The sequence below is a fragment of the Botryllus schlosseri genome, chromosome 11 (assembly GCF_051294905.1).
Source record: "Botryllus schlosseri isolate E-star chromosome 11, Bs_hap1, whole genome shotgun sequence".
Taxonomy (NCBI): Eukaryota; Metazoa; Chordata; class Ascidiacea; order Stolidobranchia; family Styelidae; genus Botryllus; species Botryllus schlosseri.
This window is the reverse complement of record NC_137246.1, coordinates 28545991-28570164: the sequence shown is the minus strand read 5'-3', so window position 1 is coordinate 28570164 and position 24174 is coordinate 28545991. Positions and strand designations below refer to the sequence as shown.

General features: G+C 38.9%; 2 protein-coding genes across 2 annotated transcripts; one reads left to right on the top strand and one right to left on the bottom strand.

The window, feature by feature from the left end:
* Positions 1-229: 229 nt before the first annotated feature.
* Positions 230-11061, top strand: LOC145449616 (ceramide kinase-like). The gene is made up of 8 exons (XM_080328011.1): positions 230-1504; positions 3357-3509; positions 5003-5152; positions 5936-6118; positions 6853-6926; positions 6990-7094; positions 8240-8415; positions 9140-11061. Exons 1-8 carry the CDS (start codon positions 784-786, stop codon positions 9477-9479), a joined length of 1902 nt encoding a protein of 633 aa, XP_080184137.1. The 5' UTR covers positions 230-783; the 3' UTR covers positions 9480-11061.
* Positions 11062-13429: 2368 nt separating this feature from the next.
* On the bottom strand, positions 13430-20104 carry LOC145449634 (uncharacterized). Its single transcript, XM_080328031.1, has 6 exons — positions 19944-20104; positions 19184-19360; positions 18122-18333; positions 16346-16461; positions 14863-15016; positions 13430-13576 (listed from the first exon to the last, which is right to left on the bottom strand). Exons 1-6 carry the CDS (start codon positions 20000-20002, stop codon positions 13476-13478), a joined length of 819 nt encoding a protein of 272 aa, XP_080184157.1. The 5' UTR covers positions 20003-20104; the 3' UTR covers positions 13430-13475.
* Between the last annotated feature and the right edge of the window lie 4070 nt (positions 20105-24174).

The following is a 24174-nucleotide window of genomic DNA, read 5'->3' as shown; positions in this document are numbered from 1 at the left end:
ATACACAGGTTTTGTGTTACCAAATTTCATGGTTGAGTAACCACAAAATCATCATTTTTCAAACTGCAATAACTCGAGAGCCGTTCAACGAAATTGTCCGAAATAAATTGCGTTGTACTCAGAACTAGATACTTTAGTTGTATGTAGATTTAGAGAAAAATCTTGAGGGGGTGTGGAGACGGATTTAAAAAATATTTGCATGTTGACAGGGAATTACTCTACTAAGACGTGAATGATTGTGTTTACAGCCATCACCGGTTTAAGTGTCGCTTACTGAACATGGTTAATGTATTGAAAAAGTTTCTGTCTTTCCTTAACTTTGCTGCTTGCGAATACTGTATGAAAATCATTACTAGTGGCTCAACCCGTAGTGCAATAGTTTGCAGACTGAGGAAACAGGTAGCACAAGAACATAGTTTGTAGCTAGCAGATTAAAATGCATACTACTCATTAATCGAATGGCAATGTGGTGTCAGCTGAAAATATACTAGTTCATCTCAATATAGATATAGTAATAAGTAGGCCTAATCAATTGTATATTGAAGTTCTGTATACCTCCAAGAAACTCTTCAGTGTTTAAACTGCTTATGACACCATATATATTTATACTTAGCAGTTCATTTTGATGTTTTTCGTCTGCTTAAAGCTTCCAGCTTTCACTTTTCTTGTGCAATTTATTTTCCAAGCATCACAATCAAATTTCTGTTCCCTGTGTTGTATTTAGGTCCACTGTCACATTACCTAGGCCTAATGCTTTTCTCTTCCTTGTAAGAATTAGGTGCAATGCTGCCTGGAGAGCACTCTGAGTTTGTTTTCAACGGAAATAAATGTTCTCTTCAAATTCAAGAAGATTATCTAGAGATACAAACCTTGAAAGAAACCAAAACCGTGGACAATTATTCTCGGAAACTCATCCCGTTTTTTGAGTTACTATCCGTCAAGTTTATAGACTGCCACGAGGCTCAAGAAAAATGGAAACAAGGACTCACTATTGCAAGCCGTACCAAATTACCGCACATTGAAATAAAAACTGTGAAACGATCAAAAGACCACAGATGGAAATTAACGCATATCAAGTTGAAGTCTTCCGACGGCGAATTGTGTGAAAAATGGGCAAAAATTTTGCAGGGTAAAATTTCAAAATTTAGTTCAACTCGCCCGAAACATCTTTTAGTTTTTGTCAACCCGTATGGCGGTACCGGTTCTGCGAAAACAATATATGAAAAGAAAGTGGCACCCATATTTGCAGAAGCAGGTGTGAAAACTGATGTAATAACAACGAGCCAGAAACATGAGGCAAAAGACTATGTGCAAAAAGAAGACCTTTCTACTTATGATGGAATAATAGCTGTCGGTGGTGATGGCATGTTGAATGAAGTCGTGAACGGACTCTTAACTCGAACTCAGCTCGAGCATGATGGGAAGCTCGATGCTTCAAACAGCGACCCGCGGAACTCCCCAACTTACCGTCGGCCGAGCATGCGTGTCGGGGTTATTCCTGCAGGTATGCATAGGCTACTATTCATGAACATTGAACGAAGTAGCAGTTATTGTTAGGGCGGGGCACAATGATTATAGTACTTGAATCTCAATCGAGTATTAATTCTGATGATTCGAGTATAATTGTGACAGATTATATTTTTCGAGTAGTAAAATTGTACGCTCCTTGGCACTAAGAGGTAATTTGTCAACGGCAATGGTAGTTTTGATAGAATTTGTCACTGCGGAAGCCTTTAAACCTAGATCAGTCGTATCACAGCATACAAAACATGTAATACAAAGCTACAATCGTTCCTGGAAATAACATATCAATGAAGTCGTGATCAATCAACTTTATTGTTACAAAGTGCAATGAAATAGGCAGCATGTTCGGAAAAATATGAGAGTATCTTTCTTTAATATAATGTAAAACTGGCATTATGTTCTTCGTAGTGTCTTGAAACTTGAATATATATAGAAAAAGTGTGTGAAACACTGGTCCAACTCTTGGATATTTTACCAATGTTCTGTGTTTGATTTTGCTTATTGGCAAATGAATACTTAATTCATATTGAACTATTGAATATATCATTCGATTGTGTATTGAAATTCTGTACCTTCACGAAGTCATTATTACGGTAACTGAATACGTAGCCTACTTGTTAAAAGTTATTATCCTGTCACACTGTCTACCAGTTGTGTGTTATCATTATTATTACGTCACGTTGAGACAATAGTTTGAATTTGATTCATCACATTACGGAAGTTTGTTATTGATGAGAGCCAGTCGAAAAGCTTTTAGTGATTAAATTTTTAATAAAAAGTTGTTATTTCATGTAGGCCTAACTAGTATAAAATTGGAAAGAACATGTACAACTTTTGATAAGCTATACAAGTTGTAGTTCTGTACTAGTTACTGACCCGAGTGCCAGCCAAAAATATTCGGGTTTATTTCAATATGATTATGCAGATAGTGAAGTTGTATTCCTCCAACAGTACCTTGATCATATTTCGTGTAATTCTCAATGGTTTGTTAGAAAAAACGTGAGTTTGAAGTGAAAGGAAAATTTTGAACTCATTTGTGATTGGCACCTTTTGTTCGATATCTCTTTGTCCGAAACGAGGTTTCTATGGCTGATGCCTAACATAACAAAAGCTCCTATTCACGAGACTCTTTGCATAGCTCCACAGGCACTGTCTGAGCTTCAAAAATTCTAGGTCCTGATTGATTTTTACCGGAACCAGCCAGTGCTGTGTGAGGTAATGTTGTAAAATATGGGTTATGTATGATCGACATATTCTTGGTCAATAAAGATTGCTTATCACGATCAAGTTATAGCCTAATCAACCCGATCTTTCCATCTGTGTAACCTTTGTACCCTGTCAAACTGTAACTTGTTTGTTACCGGCAGCCTGTATAAAGAGAAAAGGCAATCGCCTGGAAAACACCTAACACAATAAAATGCTCTTCCATATATATTTAGATTAAATTCCAGAATCCATCATCCGGATTCCGGAGTTAGACAAATGAAAAATTTTCCGCCCCCAAATTGTATTAGTTTTTTTCCAAAGTAGATTAGAATTAGAATGACTGAATTCAACAAAAAACAATTTCACTTCATATGATATCAAAGTTGATTTTCATGCATAAGAATGCCAAATATCTGTTGACCAAGCTTGGCTCGTTTCGCACGATACAGATCTACTGTAGCATTTTCAGCAAGACTATATATGATATCACTAATAAAATGAGAGCACAGAAACATTTTCCAAATTAAATTACTGGCATTTCACTCTAGTTTCACAACTAGAAATATCTAGTTGACTAAGTCTGCGATCGTCCATCAGACGCCCTGAATTTGTTTTTATATCGACAGGTTCGACAGACTGTGTGAGCTTTGTCACCCAGGGCATCAACGACGTGGAGACATCCGCGTTGCATATCATCCTGGGAGACTCTCATCCTCTGGATGTAGTGTCGCTGCACAAGGCAGACGGAAAATTACGGCAATTTTCACTGTCTCTCACAGGTCAGAAGCAGATTTGTATCAACTATTGCGTTTTCAAAATGTGCAACTTCAACTAGACATTCTCACTTTTCAAAACTGGCAACTAAAACTAGAACTAAAAATCAGCGGATACTAACTGTAGCACAACTAACTAGAAATTGAAGTTCAAAAAGAAAGGGTTTTGCTTGTGAAATGCGGGGTTATTTTGACCCCCGAAACCCACCCCCTGGCTACGTCGCTGTTAGTTGTGAGCTAGCAAAAGCTGCAAGAACATCACACAACACCGACATCATGGTTCTGGCTGTTCGGCAACTAGTTTTATTTTAAATATGCAACTAGAACTAGAAACACTCACTCTTCGAAATTCACAACTAAACAGTTAGTTAGTTGGTTAGTTAAACATGTAGTAGTAAATTGCAAATACGTTACTTCACACATTGGAAGATGAATGTGTCATCGTGAAAAATGCAATACTACTGATCACTTCACTAATCGAGCAATTTTGGAAAACATTGTCTGCTACCACACACCACACACCACACACATAATTTCATTGACAAAAAATGACACAGATCCATCCCAAAACTACTTTCTACTTTCATAAACTGAAGTATAAAAATAAGTGTTTATGCAGCAAAAACTGAAGTAGAAGCCGCGCTTGTCTTAATACAGGGCTGGCCAACCTTTTTGGCCAAAGGGCCACATTCGATTGACGAACTATTACGCGGGCCACTGGCCGCGCGAAGCGCGAAAACTTTTCGAACTTCATAGGTCAATAATATTGTCACTTGACTATATTGCGGGCCTGCTGTATATCGCTGGGCGCAGTTTGCAAGGACTGGACTATTCGTCGCCTGGACACATCGATATCGAATGCTTTGACCAACATGCATCAATCATTTTGTGCCTAGGTTTCATCGTCGACGGTCTTCCTGCTAGCGCAAACGCAAGGTCGCATATGTTGAACGACACTTTGTCTCGTAATCGCTAATATAATTAGACTAAATCTGATACAAGGCGTTCTTTCATTTTCACAAAGGGGTAACAATATTTAAAGCCAGAACTCGAGTGACGACATGTTGCGCGAAACGTGAAGAAAATTTTTACTTATGATAAATCTATCTCAAATTATTCTGCTATATTGTAGTGTACGAAGATATACCAAAATGTGACTGGCTCATGGATCTGCCAATGGGTCGGAACTGATATTTTGGTCATCACATCTCAAGTGTTGCGGCAAGACTAATCAAATTTTTGATTGGCCTTTCAAGTTCACAATCTGTGCAATCCATTTTGTATTATATTACTAATTTCGGAAATTACCTCGCGGGCCACTCAAAACCTTCTCGCGGGCCACATGTGGCCCGCGGGCCACGGGTTGGCCGGCCCTGTCTTAATACATAACCAGTTAAGCTAGTAGCGAAAGCCTATCAGGTGCTCTCTGAAGAAGTACAAGTACTTCGTTGCTGTCCACCTCTGTCTAGCAGGATGCTAATGCAAAAGCTTTTCTGCAGGGTACGGATACTTTGGAGACACGCTTCGCTACAGCGAAAATTACCGCTGGCTTGGACCTCCTCGTTACACAGTGGTCGGCGCCAATGTCTTCCTCAAAAACAGATCGTATTCGGGAGAAGTCCATTATCTGCCGGCTGATGTGGACACAGGTAGCTTTTATGTAGGATATCTGAGTGATGCGGGTCAGAATCAAATGTCAGGCTTTCAGTTCAACGTTCAAATGCATATTTTTTAAGCAACCACTCTAAAAATAATGTCAATTCTACATCAATTTAATGATAATTTGGTATTTTTTCGACCATGCCTATTTCATTGTACATTACAAAACAATGACGTAGGTTGATGACCAGAGGTGGTCAAAGTAGTCACCGTCGCTACTCAAGTAGAAGTAGAAGTAACGCCGGAATTTCTACTCAAGTAGAAGTAGGAGTGGTGGTTCACAAGTAAGTGAGTAGGTACTCTACGCTTATATTTGCCTACAAAACTGAAAACTCAAGTAGAAGTAGAAGTAGTCTAAAATCACAACTACTTAAAAAGTAGTGTGAGTAGGCAAAATCTACTTCAAGTACTTCAAAAAGTACAAGTACTTCGTTACTGACCAACTCTGTTGATGACAACTTCACAGAACTGCCATTTTTTCTCACGTTTGTAGCTTTGTAATACAGGTTTTGTATACTGCGACAACCAATTGAATCTCAAGACTTCTACGTTATGTAAATAGTGTCGATACCAGAATAACGTTGATGATAAGCATCTTATTATAATTGGCGTATCGTTTCAGTACTCGAATAAAACGTCTCTCACTACTTGGCTCGAACAATTACAATTGATATTCGATTCGTATTCGAGTACTCGAAGTGAAAGCATTTTGCTCAGCCCTGATTTTAGTTCAAGTTGTTAAGCTACTCATGTGAATTCAAATCTCGCTGCAGATCCTCGCAAAGAGTCTTTCTGTCGAAGTCCGTGCTCTGTTTGTAAAAGCGGACTGGAAGACTCGGAGACGGGGCTCTTCACCCCCTCGACACAGAACGGGACGTTCGAGTTGAGCATTACAGGCGAAAACGAGAAACCAAAGAATCCTCCTGGCCACGTCAGAAATCGGTCTTTGTCTGAAGGTCTGAAATTTGCTCTGCGGACGTATGGCATACTAAATAACAGCCTACGAGACTGGAGCATGCGACAAATCGGCCTGTGTGTTAGGGTGGGGATTACATTCAGGATTTGGGATGGTTTGGGTTTAGATTTAGGGATAGGTTAGGCCTTGATTTAGGGATGTAGGTTAGATTTAGATTCAGGGTTAGCTTGGGCTTAGATTCAGGATTAGATTAAGGTTGGGGTAAGTTAAGACCAGTGGTTCCCAACCCTTTACTACTCATCGCCCCCTTATCAAGCTCTGCACAAATTTTCGCCCCCCATATTTACAGATATCAAAAAAGAGGACATGAACGGGGAATTTATTCACCCAACTCTAATCGCTGATGAATTGAATAAAAAACGGTCAATTTTACGAGTAGGTGCTCAGAATACCGGTTTCAGTCAGTGTACACTTTCCGTTACGTTGACTATTTTTAATTGTACTTTCGCGTTATATGCAGGATAAGCAGTTTTTATGTGCATTTTTTGGTCGTAATAATTGAATATACCGGATCTCAGTCGATGCTCTAACGTTTCTGTCGCCCCCTTGTTTCTCAAAAGCGCCCACTGTGGGGACGATATAGTTGGGGCTGTTATACGGGTTGATTTCAGGGTTAGGTTGGGACTAGAATATACATACGGTATGCGACGGTTAATTTCAAGGCTAGGGTTGTAGTTATAAAGTCGCATGCTAATGTGACGTACGCTATTTCAGGTTTCAACTCGATCAAACCGTCCGATTTTGTGGATTACTCTGATAAGATCGCGGCAGGCGACACAAAAATCAAGGTACCAGAGCTACTCTGCTATTCCTTGGAGACTTTTTGTCACTTATCATTTCTCCCGTTCTAGTTTGAAGAGGAGCCATCTGAAGATTGTTCGAACGATAAAATCGTTCCTTCGGCAAAACACGATCGTCCCAATTCGTTGCGATTTAAAGATGAGGAAAAATGGGAGGTGATTTTGAGCGGTATTTTTCTCGACAATTTTGTTATGATGATCAGTAGCAAACGGTTCTATACCAATACCGAGAATGGACATTACCGAGAATGCCATTACCGAGAATGCCATTACCGAGAATGGCCATTACCGAGAATGGTCATTACCGAGAATGGACATTACCGAGAATGGCCATTACCGAGAATGGCCATTAACGAGAATGGTCATTACCGAGAATGGCCAATGTCAAGAATATAGCTACCTGGGACTGACGTTGTCGAGAAATGTATACCTGAGCATCGATACCGAATGTGGCAACGACGTGATGCTCTCACACGACATGTGCAATTGTGCATATGCATAACATGCCTGCATTGCATATATTGCATTCTCGGTAATGTCAATTCTCGGTAGTGTCCATTCTCTGTGGTGTCCATTCTCGGTAATGGTTTTCTCAGTATTGTCCGGACACCATAGCAAACAGGGGCGCGAACTTGGACAGCTAGATGTCGAATTAAAGCGAAATGGCGGTAATCTAATTTTCATCTAATTTATGAAATGTCTGTACGCTCATTTTAATTCACATCTAATTAGCGGTTTTCCTGAAAATGCAACAGGAAAACTGTATCGTGCGCAACGAGCCAAGCCCGCTGTACAGGCATTCGCCGTTCTCATGCTCACAAGAATGAACGATGATTTGATATTAACGAAAATTTAATCAAGGTCCAAGGTTTTGCAAATTCAATAATTTTAATTCTGCTATAATTTAAAAAAAAGCTTTGCAGCTGTAATTCCAATCTAATTTGAAAAAGCTTGAAACTTTCTAGTTGTCAAAGACTGCGGAGATGTTCAGAAACGAAGTGCTTGGAATTCTGGAGTACTGGAGTTGATTTTGCGTGCTCGCACTTCTTATTCTGGTGCTCGTGATTTTAGACTGCACTTCTACTTAACTGGTGTCAGTCTTCTTTAACAACATTTGACATAGAATACCTACTTTTTCACCTACTACTTGGAAATTGCTACTGCTACTTGCAACCGAGTGGATATTCACAATGGTAAATCTACTCAAGTACTGACAACAGATACTTTGAAAATTGCTACTTTTACTTGAGTAGAAATCTAGTTATTGAAAGTACTTGCAAATGACCCTGCCTACTTTTCAGGTGATCCGGGGCAACTTCATGTCTGTGAATGGGGTGGTGATGTCGTGCGCTTGCGAACGATCACCCCTGGGTCTCTCCCCCCATTCGCATCTGAGTGATGGGGCCGTCGACCTGATCATGGTCAAGTCCTGCACCAGGCTCGAGTTTTTGCGATACATGATCGCTCATGCCGGAAAGTATGTCGTAATATAGATAGAGACGGCTGACAATTTTTGGTCACTCCGTGAACTGATATAGTGACGCCAAGGCTTGATGATAGCGCAAAATTTATCAAAACTGTTTTTGAACGATTCCAAAAATATATATTATAATCTTGTCACGGCACTGCAGTTACCCCAAAATTGATCTGAGAATTTGAAAATTGCCATTTGTCATGACGATGCCAAATTTCGATATGAAAAAATGACATGTTCAATGGCTGGTTCTGTAATTAATAATTATAGAAGTGCCCACCATAAATACTATTATTCAGAATTCGAAACACCGATAATTTGGCTTGTACCAGGCAAAATTCAGCCAAATTTGCTATGCAGCTTTCATGGGATTGCCATTAAAATTCGGAAAAAGTGTATGGTATATTTAAATTTTTCGACTATAGCGCTTCGCTTCTACAGGTTGTAAATGAACCAAATTTGGCGCGTGGCATTATTTAAGCCAACCTAAATTAAATTTGTAGAAAAAAGTTGTTTTTGAACAACCCTAATGTACAGACATTCCCTTATTAGGATAAACTCTGAACTGATACTGAATGAACTTCATGCAATCATTCTGATTGTAATCTAATTCGGAAGAAACCGTGTAGCTATCATTCTAATTCTCATCTAATTTGTAAAATACTGTAGCTATAATTCTAACTAATCTAAATTTAGAAGGTGAATGTTTCTGCTCTCTTCTGTACAGGGGAGATCGTTTCGACTTTCCATTCGTCCAAGTCCGTCGAGTCAAAGCGTTTCAGTTCATCCCAATGCAGACCGCGCTTACCAACCAGTGTGATGTCACACTGCCCTCTCCCAGCTCAAGTACAGGAGGTCGCGTCCATCTCAGCCTCGAAGACCTGCGAGTGAAATACAAGCGTGGCCGAGGTTCCAAACCCAGCAAAAGTGAGAGAGAAAATAACGAGACAAGTCCCGTTAGTTCTTGGAACTCTGACGGAGAGATTATCGCAGAAGCAAACATTGCGGTTCGTGTTCATCGCGGATTGATTTTGTTGTTTTGCCGAGGGATAGAATCCACGGAATGATCAATTGCTCTATAAAATATGCTTTTAGAAGTACTGAATTTTAATGTCGCGACAAAAAATATGTTGATTATGACAAGTTGATTCAACTCGAAGCTTTTTCACCGACTATCACCAGTAGGGAACATCTTAAATGCGATAGAAGCCAAATTCGCAATATTAAATGAATTAATTTTAAATATAGCAACAATTTTGCCATTGCAACGTAAGTACACAGAATTGCGAATGGAAGATAACGGACACAAATTAACCTATAAAATAGTAACGCAAAATGATTGATATGTGTAATTTTCTGAAAATAGATTTGATCACCGTGCTACAGAGTCGCACAATAGCCCCCAGAATTACTTTTCTCGAATTTACAAAATCAAAATTGTTAAAAATCAAGTAATTTTGCCTAAAATCTCAATTGAAAATGGAAGTATTCAAATAACAGTACGACCCTAGGAAGATTTCTTTAGTGTTGTGTTGTTTATTTGGGTGTTTTCTAACCAAATTTGTGTCTGTGTGTTGTTGTTTGACTGATTCATCTTCTACCTGACAGTTTTTAGGCAGAACTACTTGTTACACTTTAGATCTTGCTAAGTAGAAAGTCATTTTGGATGGGTGTGCATCAGTATTATGAGTGAGATTGTGTGAAAATTTGCTGAAATAGCCTCTGTAGCAAGGTAGCCGAATGTGTTTTCGGAAAATCTGTCATTTTGCATTCGTATTTTATAGCTAAATTTCTCTCTGTTATACCGTAACTGTTGTCTGACGTTCGCAACTCGGACGAAATTTGGCTGACTGTATTTACAGATGTTCACTTCTGTTGAGAGTCGGTCAAAAAGCTTCCTTAAATTTGTCAATATCAGCATATTATTTGTTGCCTTATAAAATGAAATGTGTTTCTTCCTGTTTTTTAATTGCATTCTTCCCACCGGCCGGGTATTAGTTTGGAACTATGAAATTCTACCTATCGCAATAACCTTGTTCCACTTATTCTTCCGTCTCATAGCACTTGGTTCGCGGATGCCAAACCACACACACACACACTATTGCTTTTCTCTTCTGTTGCATTTTAGTGTATTTTCCGACTCACCCTTTCAATGATGAGAACGACTTTTATGCGTGTTTTAACCAGGGCTGGGTGAAATCGAGTAACTGAGTGATTCGATCCTGATTGTACTACGTGTTTCGTATGCTGCGATACGACCTATCGAAATTTCAGACCTTCCACAGTGGAAAATAGCATCGAAACTATAATTCAAGTCATAGATTAGCTTTTAATGGCAAGGAACGTATCATTTTAGTACTGCAAAAAATTGATGCTCGATTGAGATTAAGAGTTCTCGAATGATTGTGCCCAGCCTGAATTTAACGTTTTTATAGGATTCGCAATTTTGTAACTGTGATCTCCTTGATTTGGCACGTGAAACGATTGCCCCGACGACGCATCATTGTGCCATGAATACAAGCAGCTATCTAATAGAGCTACATCTTACGTGGTGTTGATCATACGTATGGGTACATTTTATTCGTTTCTCGGTAGGCGCTTTCAATTATGCACAGCAAAATTGCTTGTAATATAATTTTGAGAAGCATGTACGAATCTGATTTCAGAAAGTTCTCTGCTTAGCGAGCTTCAGCTAACTGTCAGTATGACTCGAGTCAACTACTCTGTCTACTCAGAATTGCTTCGCGGGTCGGATGAAAACATTGGCAGGCCGTATGTTTGATACCCCTGATGTAGCTATACATATACAGTTATTGACGAATTTTATTAGCAGTTCTATTTGTGCGTGAGCGATAAAACGCATTTTTGCATATATATTTAATTTTATATTCGTTATTTTATTCAAGATAACGGCCAATTAACCTGTCTTTAACGCATCTAGCAAAATGTAATGACTTTGAATGATCACTCATACTTCGAAATTTCAATTTGACTTGACTCGAGTCTCCTTCAAAAATCGATTGACTTGACTCGAGTCAAAATTTGCAATGACTCGTGACAGGAAGGTAGTGACTTGATCCCAACACTGATACAACGCCCTTTGCAATCATAATTAACTCCAGATTAAATAGTTGATTCAATTGGTGCCTAAATCATCTTGCGAAATGCATTGACTTAAATCATGACTCGTACTTCGTAAATTCGACTTGACTTGAGTCATGTCTAAAGTCAAAATGTGCGATGACTTGCAAAATTACTGGATTTTCGAATCTGCTAGAACTAGACGGGGATTTTGACTCCTAAAACCCATCCTCTGGCTGTGTCACTTGGTAGTGATGACTCTGAACTTGCAAGAACATCACAAAAGAACGATTCACGCCAAACGACGACGCATGTTCTCTAGTTGTTTGGAAACCCAAGTTTTCTGCAATTAGAACACTCGCTTTTAAAATCCGCGAATAGAACTAGAGCTACTCAGTTTTCAAAATTCACAACTGCAACTAGAACTACTTGAAAAGACAGTGGTTAGCTGTCCTCCAACTGACTGGATGGGTAGTTTGCATAGGTCTGGCAGCAACTTGTTCCTCACACTGCTGGCTGATACTAAGCTGCATCCAATGCAGTCCTGGTTGTTAGACAACTCAGTGTGGTCAACATTTGATTTATTGGCAATTTGGTCGAGAACATTCATACATATTCAAGACGCAGGTCTCATGATTTGGACAGCGATGGCACAATTTTTCTACAGAAGGGAGTTCGAATTGAAGGTAGATTAAGTAGGAAATATGGAGATACAGACAGAACTTCAATATACAATTAAATATATACTCATATTGAAATGAATCCGGATATTTTCGGCCGACACTCGTCAGGGGTAATCGTCAGCAGCTAGTAGAGAATTAAAAAGAACATTGTATATCAACAATCGTATCACCAAATATGATGTCACCGGCATGAAATTTCGAATAATCAGGGTGAAGAGATCGCTGTAACAGTTTAAGATGGTACACAAACTCCTGTTGGCACCAACTTGGTTGGCATATTTTGATAAATATCGACTGTAAGCTGGCACTCAAGTGAAAGTGTGAACGACCTTGCCCGATGACGTGAAATCTTCCCGATCATTTTTCGCACTACTAGCATTAACCAACAAATATTTGCCTCGAGTCACGATTTTCTGATGACTCGACTTGACTCGAGTCATTTTTCAAAATACGGAAATGACTCGACTCGAGTCAATTAGTGTATTGACTCGACTTGGACTCGAACCAAGTCATATGACTCGACACTCAGTCGGCCAAGACCGACATTTCATTGTAAATTCGAAGAATTGTAAAGCAACCACCATGTTGGGATTTCGTATATTGGTACTGTTACTTCAAAATGAGACCAGAAACTGCTAAAAGTGAGGAAAATTAGTATACTATAAATGCGAACCAACCGATATCACCAAACATAGTTATAAAGTTGGTTTCATCAAGATTTTAATCGGAAATTGAGCAGTCAACATCATGACTTGGACTCGAGTCATAATACCGTGACTCGGACTCAACCCTCTGCTCGATGACTTGGACTCGGACTTGACTCGGTGGTAAATCGAAAATGACTCGACTTGACTCGAGTCAAAACTATAAAAGTGAGATTGACTTGTGACTCGAAGCTTTGTGACTTGGTTACAACCTTGAGTCAAGCTTTTCTCCGAGCATAAATTGAATAACATATTGATATTGAAATTAACCCGAATATTTTCGACTGACACTCATCAGGGTTAATTGTCAGCAACTAGTAGAGAGTTGAAAAGAACTTTTATATATCAATAAACATATATCTTGTATAGTATAAGAAAGAGAAAGTGATATATTTTATTGATTAGTCCAACCAAAAAGGGAATGACTTGGAGGTACTATTCGGTCGACAAAATCATTTGTGGAATGCTCCGGTCTACTGCATTCTTTGTGTTTCTCCATCAATCAGAATTTACCGTGCTTACTACGGCCCAGAATAACAAGATGGCGAATAGACAAGGTCACCCGTGTATTAAAAAAGAAGAAAAAGAATATGCCTCATGACGATGGAGCTGGTAGGCCGTCAATCGGTGGTAGTACTTTCAGTTTGGGCCCCAAATCTGCCGTTTCATGTCCTTGAACTTGTGGCGACTCTGGTGCTGGAAAGAAATTGACATTTTGAAAAAGATGTGAGTCTTGGGGGTTCATAGCTGCAAACGAAAGAATTCATCTACATCAGACGTGACTCATGTCATTTGATTCTAACAATTAATGTTAATCTGTTGTTGGATAGCCAAGAGGCGACCTCCATCAAATTGTCGAATCTTTGTAGTATTTAACAACACGACAGGCCAAGAATACTTTCTAACTATATAAAACTGCAAGTTGACGAAATCCCACAAATTTTGAGGTTGACGGACAGACAATTTACTGATTCCTCCGAAATAAACATAAATTTGACTGGAGATGACGATATGACCTGTAACAGTGTTGCTACTCGTCACCACCATATTAGTGAACTTTAATAGTGGATAGTATCCAACTACATAACAGACACGAATAGATAAACACATATAAATGAAATAACAACAGTCAGCAATATGCTAACCATGGATGTTGAAAGCAGTAATTGGGGAGATAAAACATGGAACATCAGACAATCACGATCATTCACTCAATGATGCTGTTCTCAGCAAATGATCAATATATTGAGTTCTAAATTCATGGTAGACAGACAGACATTTATTGATTCAGAGAGAGAGAGAGAGAGATATGATATTCTTTTTCGCCTGCACCATCGAGATGCTTTGACGACGGAGTTGCGATACGGCCCCATGAGGTCATGTAGTCCGTGCCCCCGTCTTTTTTTCTCCTCCATGCTATCCGTAATTGCTGAGCGCCCAGCATGATAGCTGCGGATACCAATTTTCGAGTCTTTGGTATGACCCGGCCGGGGATCGAACCCACGACCTACCGCTCGAGAAGCCGGACGGATAACCATTACACTATCTCGCTCATCAAACATAAAATGTGACTAGAGGTGACGATATGACTTATAAAGGCAAGTTCTTTGAGACCTTCGGGCACACTGTTCTAAATTTTGGTTCCCTATATTCGATAGACTGTTGTGTCAATGCAGAGTTGATGCGGTGTACAAATAGACGAGCAGGTTCTGATGATCCAATGCACGGCAGGTATTGAAGAAAGGGGAAATCATTCTTAACATTTATGCATCAGTTTAGATATTTCATAATTATATACATCAGGAAGTTCAAGTAGCCTAATCTAAGACCGAGTAAGTTCTAGAGAATCTATGCCACAAATATTCCTTATGGCTCGATTTTGGATGACACAATTTCTGTGTGTGCCCTCTCCTATACACATAACCTATAAAGATGATGGAAGAAGAAAATAGATTTTTTGTTAGATGAAATTTGCCACATACTGGGATTTGACATCTTTGCGGAACACGTCGTTTGCTCTTGCTTTGTTACTGGCACAGTCACGCATCGATGAACGTGTCTCTGATTCCAGGGGGTGACGATCACTTTGTTTTGGCCGATTTCCCCGACCCGGTCCCAAACAAAACTACCGTGCAGCTTGAAATGAAACGTAGAGTAAAATTAGTTTCAAATTTTGAAAATTCATCTCATAACTCGTGCATTTATGCTTAGGGCTTAGTGATCCGAGTGCTTCAATCTGAATCGAGTATTCATTCTTCTGAGTTGATTAGTGTGAGATGATTTTCTCGATTACGTTAACTCAAATTATATGCTCCTTACCAGTAAGAGCTCATTTATCAACTGAACTGAACGAGAAATATAGTTTCGATACTATGTTATGTATGTATGCTGCGATGCAACAAATTCAGGTTTTGAGGATTCTACAGTGGAAAATACATTTGAACCCATAATCTCCGTTAATAAATTAACTCTTCGTGGCAATTATAATTACAGCATTCAAATAAATCATCTCACACCACCTAACTCAAATCTTTAGATTTAATACTCGATTCAGATTCGAGCAATCGCATCATTGTGCCTATCCCAAAACAACTCTCTTTATATCAAAATACAATGTGTAAAAAGTAGTAGTTACCTCAAAAACTGTTCAAGTGAAAGTAGCCTAAAACAAACACTTGCGTAAAAAGTTAGTGCTAGTGAGTAACACCTACATGAGTACTTCAAAAAAGTAGAATTACATTGTCACTAAGCATGTTGGTTGAAAGCGAATGACTCTCTTGACAATTAGGAATTTATGTATTCACAATAACGCAGTGTGAATTTATCTGATATTGTATTGAGGAGGTTAAAAGCCATCGATTTATGAAGTGCTATACAATGCTCCGTTACAAACATGGTTGGAGTTAATTTACTTTACGTTCTCAGAACAGCGGCCGGGCATGATCGGGAACATATTAATTGTCCTGTAACAATAAACACGAAACATTCCATTGTAAACATTACGAAACAAAGAATAGACATTTAATGGGAGGTATTACTTGATCATTTTCAAATCAAGTATTGATCTCTTGTCACGCGATTAAGAAATAAAGGACCATTTATATCCACAGCGTAAGAGATTCAGAGCAACAGGTCATGGCTGAAAACGTAGTTTCTTTGCATGTGGATGTCTGTATGGAATCTTTATGAAAACTTGCTCTGCGGTATGTTCTTAATAAAATTTCACAGTCAGACTTGTACAAACTACTGCATATTCAAAATGCGCAACTAGAACAAGAACTACTGTACTCACTTTTAAAAATCCACAACTAGAACTAGAAGTAGAACTACTCAAAAACCCAGTAGTTAGTTGGCAATCAACTGACTAAATTGGCAGTTTTTACAAATCTGTCCAGAGCAAGGGACGACAAATATGATGACATCATAAAACAGGAGCAGGTCTTAATTGACATGAAGACATCCAACCTTTCCTCTGATTGGTTCGTTTCTGTCAAGCCTCGAATTATATCCGTGTTTGAATGAAATGCTTTCCAGAAGACAGTCGCCCGAATCACAATTTCTCTTCGGTTCGTTAACAGGTACTGAAAACAGTGACAAATTTAATCGCATATTAATATACATAAATATCAAGCAATTTATAAGTAAAAAGTATTCTAGGGTCAGTTTTGCCTATAAAAACTCAAACTTGTGAAGTAACAATAGCAGTAGTCTGAAATTGTAACCACTTCACTAAGTATGGCAAATAGGCAAAATGTAGTACTTGTACTTTTCAAAGTAATTTAATTAATCTGTGCCAACCTCGACTCTGCCACTCAAATACTTCAATAATCCAAAATACTGAAAGTAAGTACTTGTTTGGAATAGTTGTGAAATGCAGGTTGCAGTAATGCTGCTAAAGTAGAAGGTAAAGTAGAGCCTCTACTCAGTTGCAAGTCGGAGTAGTGTTTTGTGAGACACCGTATTCTAAAACTGCAGGGACTATTTCACATTTAAGTAATAAAAGAAAGCAGTTTGCATCTAGAATCGTTAAGTAGAAGAGATTCTTGGAGATATAAAACTTCAATTTACAATCGAGTAGTATATTCATATTGAAATAAATCCAAATATTTTCAGCTGATACTTGTCAGGGGTAATCGACAACTGACGGTGAATTGGGAAGAACATTTTTCGAAATTTCATGCCGGTGATGTCATATTTTGTGATACGATTGTTGATATAAAATGTTTGTTCTAATTCTTTACTATATTTGCTGACGATTACCCCTGACGAGTGTCAGTCGGAAATATTCGGGTTTATTTCAATATGAATATACTATTCAATTGTTAAAGGGGCACTGCACTCTAAATATGATGTGGTCTCAAATTGAAGGGAAAAACGAAAAAAAAATTTTGGCCGCAGCTGTTCTCTTCAGAACGCCACCGTAATGGAGCTGCAATTTATTGAAATTTACACAAAAACTTCACGCTCCAGCAGTCACGCAGAGATTAAACTTTATATATAGTTGTTAGCCGATGTTATGAAAGAAATATGTCGTACACGCCATGGTGGTTTAGATACCGCGTTCAATGGAAGATGTCTAGTCAGGAGATTTATGTCAAAATCGGGCCAAATGTATTCTATTTCTTTAGGACAGAAATAGATCATGTCCTATTCTTATGTATAAAACATTGTTTATGGATAGAACATTCTTAGACATGATCTATTTCTGTCCTAAAGAAATAGAATACACTAGGCCCGATTTTGACATAAATCTCCTGACTGAACATCTTCCGTTGAACGCGGTATCTAAATCACCTTGGCGTGTACGACATATTTCCTTCATAACATCGGCTAACAACTATACAAAGTTTGATCTCTGCGTGACTGCTGGAGCGTCAAGTTTTTGTGGTAATTTCAATAAATTGTAGCTCCATTACGGTGGCGTTCTGAAGAAAAATGCTGCGGCCAAATTTTTTTTTTCATTTTGGCCTTCGATTTGAGACCACATCTTTTTTAGAGTGCAGTGCCCCTTTAAGTAGAAGTAGAAAGTGATGGAAACCAATGCCCTCCAACTGTTCAAGCAGAAGATGGAAGTAGTGTTACAACATCAGCACTCCAATCATATATTGACATTGAAATGAACCCGACTATTTTCGGCTGACAAGCCTCAGAGGTAATCGTCAGAAACTAGTAGACAATCCAAAAGAACATTGTATATCAACAATTGTGTGGTAATCCTGGCTATCACACACTTATACTCACAAATGCCTTTGGCAGGAATTGTGAACGGGTTGCTCGTGTGTCGCGTGTTCCTGTGTACCGTAGCGCCTCCTTGAAAGTCACATCTTTGAACTGTTTCCATTGATTTCGGGGGATCTTTCAGCGACTCTTCGCTTGTTCTTGATGGCCACCAATTGGTTTGTTCGGCGTCAGTGCTTTCTGTCGCTACGTAGCAGAAGGGTTCGTTCAACCACCTGCCAAAATCAAAGGTGCGTGTTTGGGAACAGACTTGAACAACTGGGTAATGTTGGTTGTCTAATTATACTCATTAGAACAAAATGCCGCTATTCTAATTTGTTGAATGTTTCTACACTCTCATTTTAATTCTGATCGTGTTTCTAGTTTTTCTGAAAATGCTTCAGGAGAACTGTATAGTGTGAAAGGCATCAAGCTTACTGTACAGACATTTTACATTCTCATGCTGATGAGAATCAACTGATTTCATATGACGAGCTTTGTTGCATTTCTTTAGAATTAAATAGCTGCTTCGTGGTACAGAACTTGAATATATATAGCTTTCAATAACCACATCCATTATAACCCAATATTTATTAAACTCGAACACTTTTCGGGTGCCTCTTTTCAAGAGTTAACGGCACACTAAAGGGATTTAAACAGATCTAAAAGCAAAAAACCAAAAAGGCAAAGTATGACGCAACAGTCAAAATCGCAGATCATGAAATTCGCATTGTACCAATGGCAACAATAACAAACTAGAAGTATATGGACATACGGTACTATAGTGGCAATGCAATTTGTAAATGCTCCAGGCCGAGGTGGGTGTGTGATTAAAAGACTACTCCAAGTCGTTTCGGCACCCTCCTATCTTTTCATAATACCGCAATCTTGTGGTGCATTGATTTGATAAAAATTTTAATAAAATGATGATGATGAAATATACTCTCTCTTTAAGATTTGTGGACTAAGGTTAGTGTTCTTTCCATATCTTTCACGTCTTATATATACTTATGTTACAATTCCGAGGCATTGTGAAGAGATTTTAAAATAGCTTGAGTAAACTGACTCATCGGAAAAGGAACTTACCTGACATTGTGTCTCAAGAATCTGCTGTGCCATGGATGTGGACAATTGCGTCGTTCCGGTTCCCTTGGATGAGTTGGCGTCGGAGAGTTCCTTCTCTGTGTGTGGTTCTTGTTCAGCATCGAGTCGCCCATTGCGTCATCGCTGATATTGGCGTCAAAGATTCTTTTGGAATCTGGGCTGCAATAAAATTGGCACATTTATTCAGACTTCTATTTACTGTAGGCACCAATGTTCCCTCTAATTTTTGACGAGGCTGCGCACACGCACCAACTCACTGCGCAGACCTTGGACAACAGTGCATAACGACTAAAAAAAAGGTCATCACTTCGGATTTTTTGTGCGCAACTTAGATTTTCTGTGCGCAGAGACCGTGTCAGCACTGCGCATTTGCGCAGCTTAGAGGGAACATTGATAGGCACACGTCCATTATACCAGACATGGAAATCTAGATAATTATAGTTGTTTAATTAGACTAATTAGAGAGAAATGCTGGTAATCTTATTCTTGAAATGTTTCCATGCTTTCATTTTAATTATACTGTAATCTAATTTCTGGTTTCTTGAAAAGGAAAATGCCACAGGAGGACTGTATCGTGCGAAACGAGCAGGCTTGGTGTATCGACATTTGTCATTCTCATTATTATGAGAAAAAAACTATAATTTGATACAAACTAAACTAGATTTTTCAAATTTTGTTGTATTTCTTTGTAATTCAATCTAGGATTTTGCGAACTGGATGTGTCCAGTAAATTACAACTTACTTATATTGACTAGAAACACGCTTTTTCCGAGCCATGTATATTTCCATTGTCTGATACATTTCGTAAACGCAATATACTATCTTGAATTAAATGAGAAATTCTCAGGACTCAGAATAGCAGCGCTAAGGTTGAAACCCGAGATTGCAAAACTTCGATAGGGGAAACACCATAAGCAAGTAGTATCCATAGCAACCGACACTATCAAGCGCTACGGAGTCAACATGACATCACGCCATCATCGCTATATCAGTGGTTCTATTATTTTCATTTGATCAAAACGCAAATGCTGTAATATATGGATAGGATGATGTTGAAACGACCAAGTACGACTAATCCATCTAACAACAACATCAGCCTACTGGTATTTAGGGTTACCATAATTTGGGAATCTGAAAAGAGGGCACTTTTTCAAAAATATCATGCCTGCCTGGAGTAAAATCCTGAGAAAATGGTGAATTTTTTTTTAAAAAAAAGGTCATCTTTCCGACTCAACTCCTGAAATACCCATCCCTCTCTGGCCTAAAAAAGATCATTTTTCTTATTCAAGTCCCGAAATGCACGTCGGATCGCTAGTAGTGGTTACTTGGCCGCCGATTTCCTATTTCTCAGTCGAATGCTAACAACCATATTGAATTCTCAACTTATATTCAACTGAAAGAGCATGTTCCTAGAGGCGGAAATATATTTTCTATTACAATTTGTGGACGACATCGCTGTTCTGTAGGCTATTTATCAAATTACGCACTGTGCATTCCCCTTTTTAATTAGCTTTCCGTTCTTGTACTGTAGACCTTGGAAGTCGTTTCGACATAGCTGTAAACGACTATGGTTTCGATTCCGTCCGTTGTATTCATGGTATTACAATTCTTGTGACGTCTTGAATCGTAATCGTGATACTGCAAGACTCACATTGTTCGATGCGATACACAGGACACAATGCGAAGTAATAAAAAGATAGTAAACTGAATGCATGAAAAATGAGTCGAAATACAAGCAATTACTACTAAATAAATACAGTCCATCCTCAAGATTACCGGACCACGACTGACCTATCGATCTCGCTTCCCATGACATGCCGCCCTATTTCTTGTCGCATTCTTTTTCTATACTATCTTCTTTACCTTCATTCAGTGTGCATGCCTCCTCTTTACATCGCCTAGGCCAAGGTGGGTGTCAGATTCCATAGACTACTCCTTGTCGCTTCGACATCTTCCTGTCTTTTCATTGTATCGCATTTTTGTGGTGTATTGAACTGATAAAATTGCTAATAAACCAATGATGATGATGATGATGATGATGCCGAAACGACCGGTTACAGTCTCTTGAATCGATTGTAATGGTGGTCGCTTCGAGTCCTTCCTGTCTTTACGCAGTATCGCAATATTGCGATAAAATTGAACTGATAGAATGCGTGCTGGTACCAAATCGAATGGGAGACATTCACATCTATGGTCAACCACTAGAGGCGCGCACTTCCAGTCCTTGATTCATAACTGAGGTATATGTCGAGTGCTTTAAATGGACGATGTCTCGTTGTTGTATTGCGTCCTTGTGACGGGGAATGGATGGATGTTGACCAAATTGTTGGTCATGTGTATTGAACACTTCGAAAAGAATTATTTTGTGCATGGGAAACGGAGTGAGGCAGCGACACGGGTACCTACGTGAGATCAGTCGATACAAGCAGACTGGTTGAAATCAAGAATCATCGCACCCGACAAGATCTCAAGATCAAGGCCCACGGGGTCTGAAGAGCATACAGTCCGAAAATCAGAATGCGATATAAATCGACAGCTATTTAAAAGTGAAGCTGACATATAACTCGACCGACAACGCTCTGCTCGGAAGAAACAGTATGCCAAGTACCGGTACTGAGTTTACCAAGCTGTCTGAATAGTCTCGAGCCCTTGATCTGCGGATCCTGAACTGGATATTTGAGAGTAGCTGCGTAATCGAGATACTTAGGGCTGTTGGTCGTACCGTCTTCTATGACAGCATGTCTTGGTATTGATTAATCTCATGCTCCATTTTTGGCGGGGTGTTTGCAGTCCAAGACTGAAACCTGGAGGGACTACCGCTATTGATTTTTCAAAGGCTATATATATAGCGACTAAAATCCGATTTGGAAATTTTCGAGGACGATATTATGGTGGTAGATGAAATGTATCTGCAAAATGTGTGCTATTTCACTGAGGTAACTACTGGCCATTATAGTGATGATGATACAGTCTTTCAGTCTGAGCCGTTGTTGAATATTTTGTTGCTGCCTTCATTGCCAAGAATCTATACAAAGTAATATGCGGTAACTACTGACTATTATGGTGATGACGATACAATCTTTCAGTTTGAGCCGTAGTTGAAAATTTTGTTCTGCCTTTATTGCCAAGAATCTATACAAAGTAATATGCGGTAACTACTGACTATTATGGTGATGACGATACAATCTTTCAGTTTGAGCCGTAGTTGAAAATTTTGTTGCTGCCTTCATTGCCAAGAATCTATACAAAGTAACATAAACTGCATTAGGTCTAGCTTATCCCTCATGGCTGATTAAACTGAATATAGATATGAACAATAATCGAGTTTGTTGCATAGGCCTAGGTTTCGGTTGATTATACCTGCATTGCAAGTGGTTCATTTTGTATTCGATTGCTTTGCTACTCTAGATTCGGCTAATTGGCTCGCATCTACCTGCACCGACAGTATTATGTGTGTTGAAATTTGTGATAGGTAAATCCCGAATCGCTTGTAATGATCATTGCAAAAATTGTACAGGTGTTGCTTTCCGGGTAACTGTGATCTTTTTATAAAAATATGCAGAAATTGGTTAATTCTTATCTCATAGGACACTCTGTTTTCCGCAAAGACATAAGAAGTGATTGTGAGAAATAATGTATTAAGAAATATGTTTCTGGAATCTCAAATTTAGGAGTATTGCTACTTTGGTAAACATTTTCCCCAGGTTCTGCAAATTTTGTTTCTAATATTTTTCAGTTATATGCACCATACCATTTAAAGTTCGATGTGTCTATAGTTGTAAAGTTCTATCTAACAGATTTTGTTGATATCATTTTTCTGTTATATGCACTATAGTTATCGAGTTCAATGTGGATCTCGTCTTGCAGTAGCCTATGACTGCAATAAACTATTTTTTACAAACATTCTGTCTCTGTGTGTTTATAGACGGTAAGAGTCAGGGAGCATTATGGCAATGTGGCATTTTCTGACCAATTAAGTGCACAGCTGGTAAGGGTGGGAAAATAGACTTTTGGCCTCGTAATGTTCATGGAAAGAGGCTGGGTGTAAGGACTGCAGACTGCATTGGATTCATCTTATACCATTCTACCAATGATAGGACGGCGTCTATACAAATCTCAAAGTCTATTCCAAGGGCCGAGGTCAATTCTTCCACTCAAGTCGTTTTGATACATGCCTATTGCCAATCTTTTATCGTATCGCAGTCTTGTGGTGTCTTGATTTATTAGGATTGTTAACAAAACGCGCTGATTGTGCTACTGCCGAGACCCGCACTACAGTTTTCCAAGCATTAACCAACTAAGCCAGATAAGAGACAAATTAGAAACTATTCCGGTACTTCAAAATGGGGCCATCAACCGTCTGTATAAAGCCCGTTTTCGAGTTGAAAAAGGCTGCTACTCCACGAAAAAACTGTTGTCGTCTTGAATAAATTCATGGTCGAGTATTTTTTAAGTGTTTTTGGTGAAGTCAACGTATTACCCGCAGCAGGAACGCGATACCTACAACGTAAGACCGTCCGTTGATAGCAGTTAACATATACCGCAGTGATGAAAGAAGGACTGGTATCGCGCGCCTCTAGTGGTTTGACCATAGATGTGAATGTCTCCCATTCGAAAAGATAAGAACAAATTTGAGTCCGGATTCTTCCCAACCGGATGCATTACGTTATCTCCGTGAAAGAGGCAAGGCTCAGCAGCGAATCAGCGAAAAAGGCAAAAAAGTCGATTTACCAAGGTATAAACAAACAGAATTAGCGTTTTGATACGAATTAGCGCTTGGCAGCTGAATTTATTCGTGACAGCCTTGATTCAGGAAAATCATTGCTGAGGAAATTTATTGTGTTGCGACTCTAAACTGTTTTGATTCATTCACGGTATACTGCATGAATGAACGACTTTCGTTAGTTTTGAAACTTTATCATTTCCCTACTGGAATCTCGGTACGTTTTGCCTAATATAACAGGTGAGCAGCG

Excerpts from the sequence above, each read along its gene's own strand:
- LOC145449616 (XM_080328011.1), top strand. The coding sequence starts at position 784 with ATGCTGCCTGGAGAGCACTCTGAGTTTGTTTTCAACGGAAATAAATGT. Across the intron at positions 3,510-5,002 it reads ATTTTCACTGTCTCTCACAG|GGTACGGATACTTTGGAGAC; the intron begins GTCAGAAGCAGA and ends GCTTTTCTGCAG. Across the intron at positions 6,119-6,852 it reads AAATCGGTCTTTGTCTGAAG|GTTTCAACTCGATCAAACCG; the intron begins GTCTGAAATTTG and ends ACGCTATTTCAG.
- LOC145449634 (XM_080328031.1), bottom strand. The coding sequence starts at position 20,002 with ATGTATCAGACAATGGAAATATACATGGCTCGGAAAAAGCGTGTTTCT. Across the intron at positions 19,361-19,943 it reads CGTGTTTCTAGTCAATATAA|CCCAGATTCCAAAAGAATCT; the intron begins GTAAGTTGTAAT and ends ATTTTATTGCAG. Across the intron at positions 15,017-16,345 it reads ACGAACCAATCAGAGGAAAG|CTGCACGGTAGTTTTGTTTG; the intron begins GTTGGATGTCTT and ends TTTCATTTCAAG.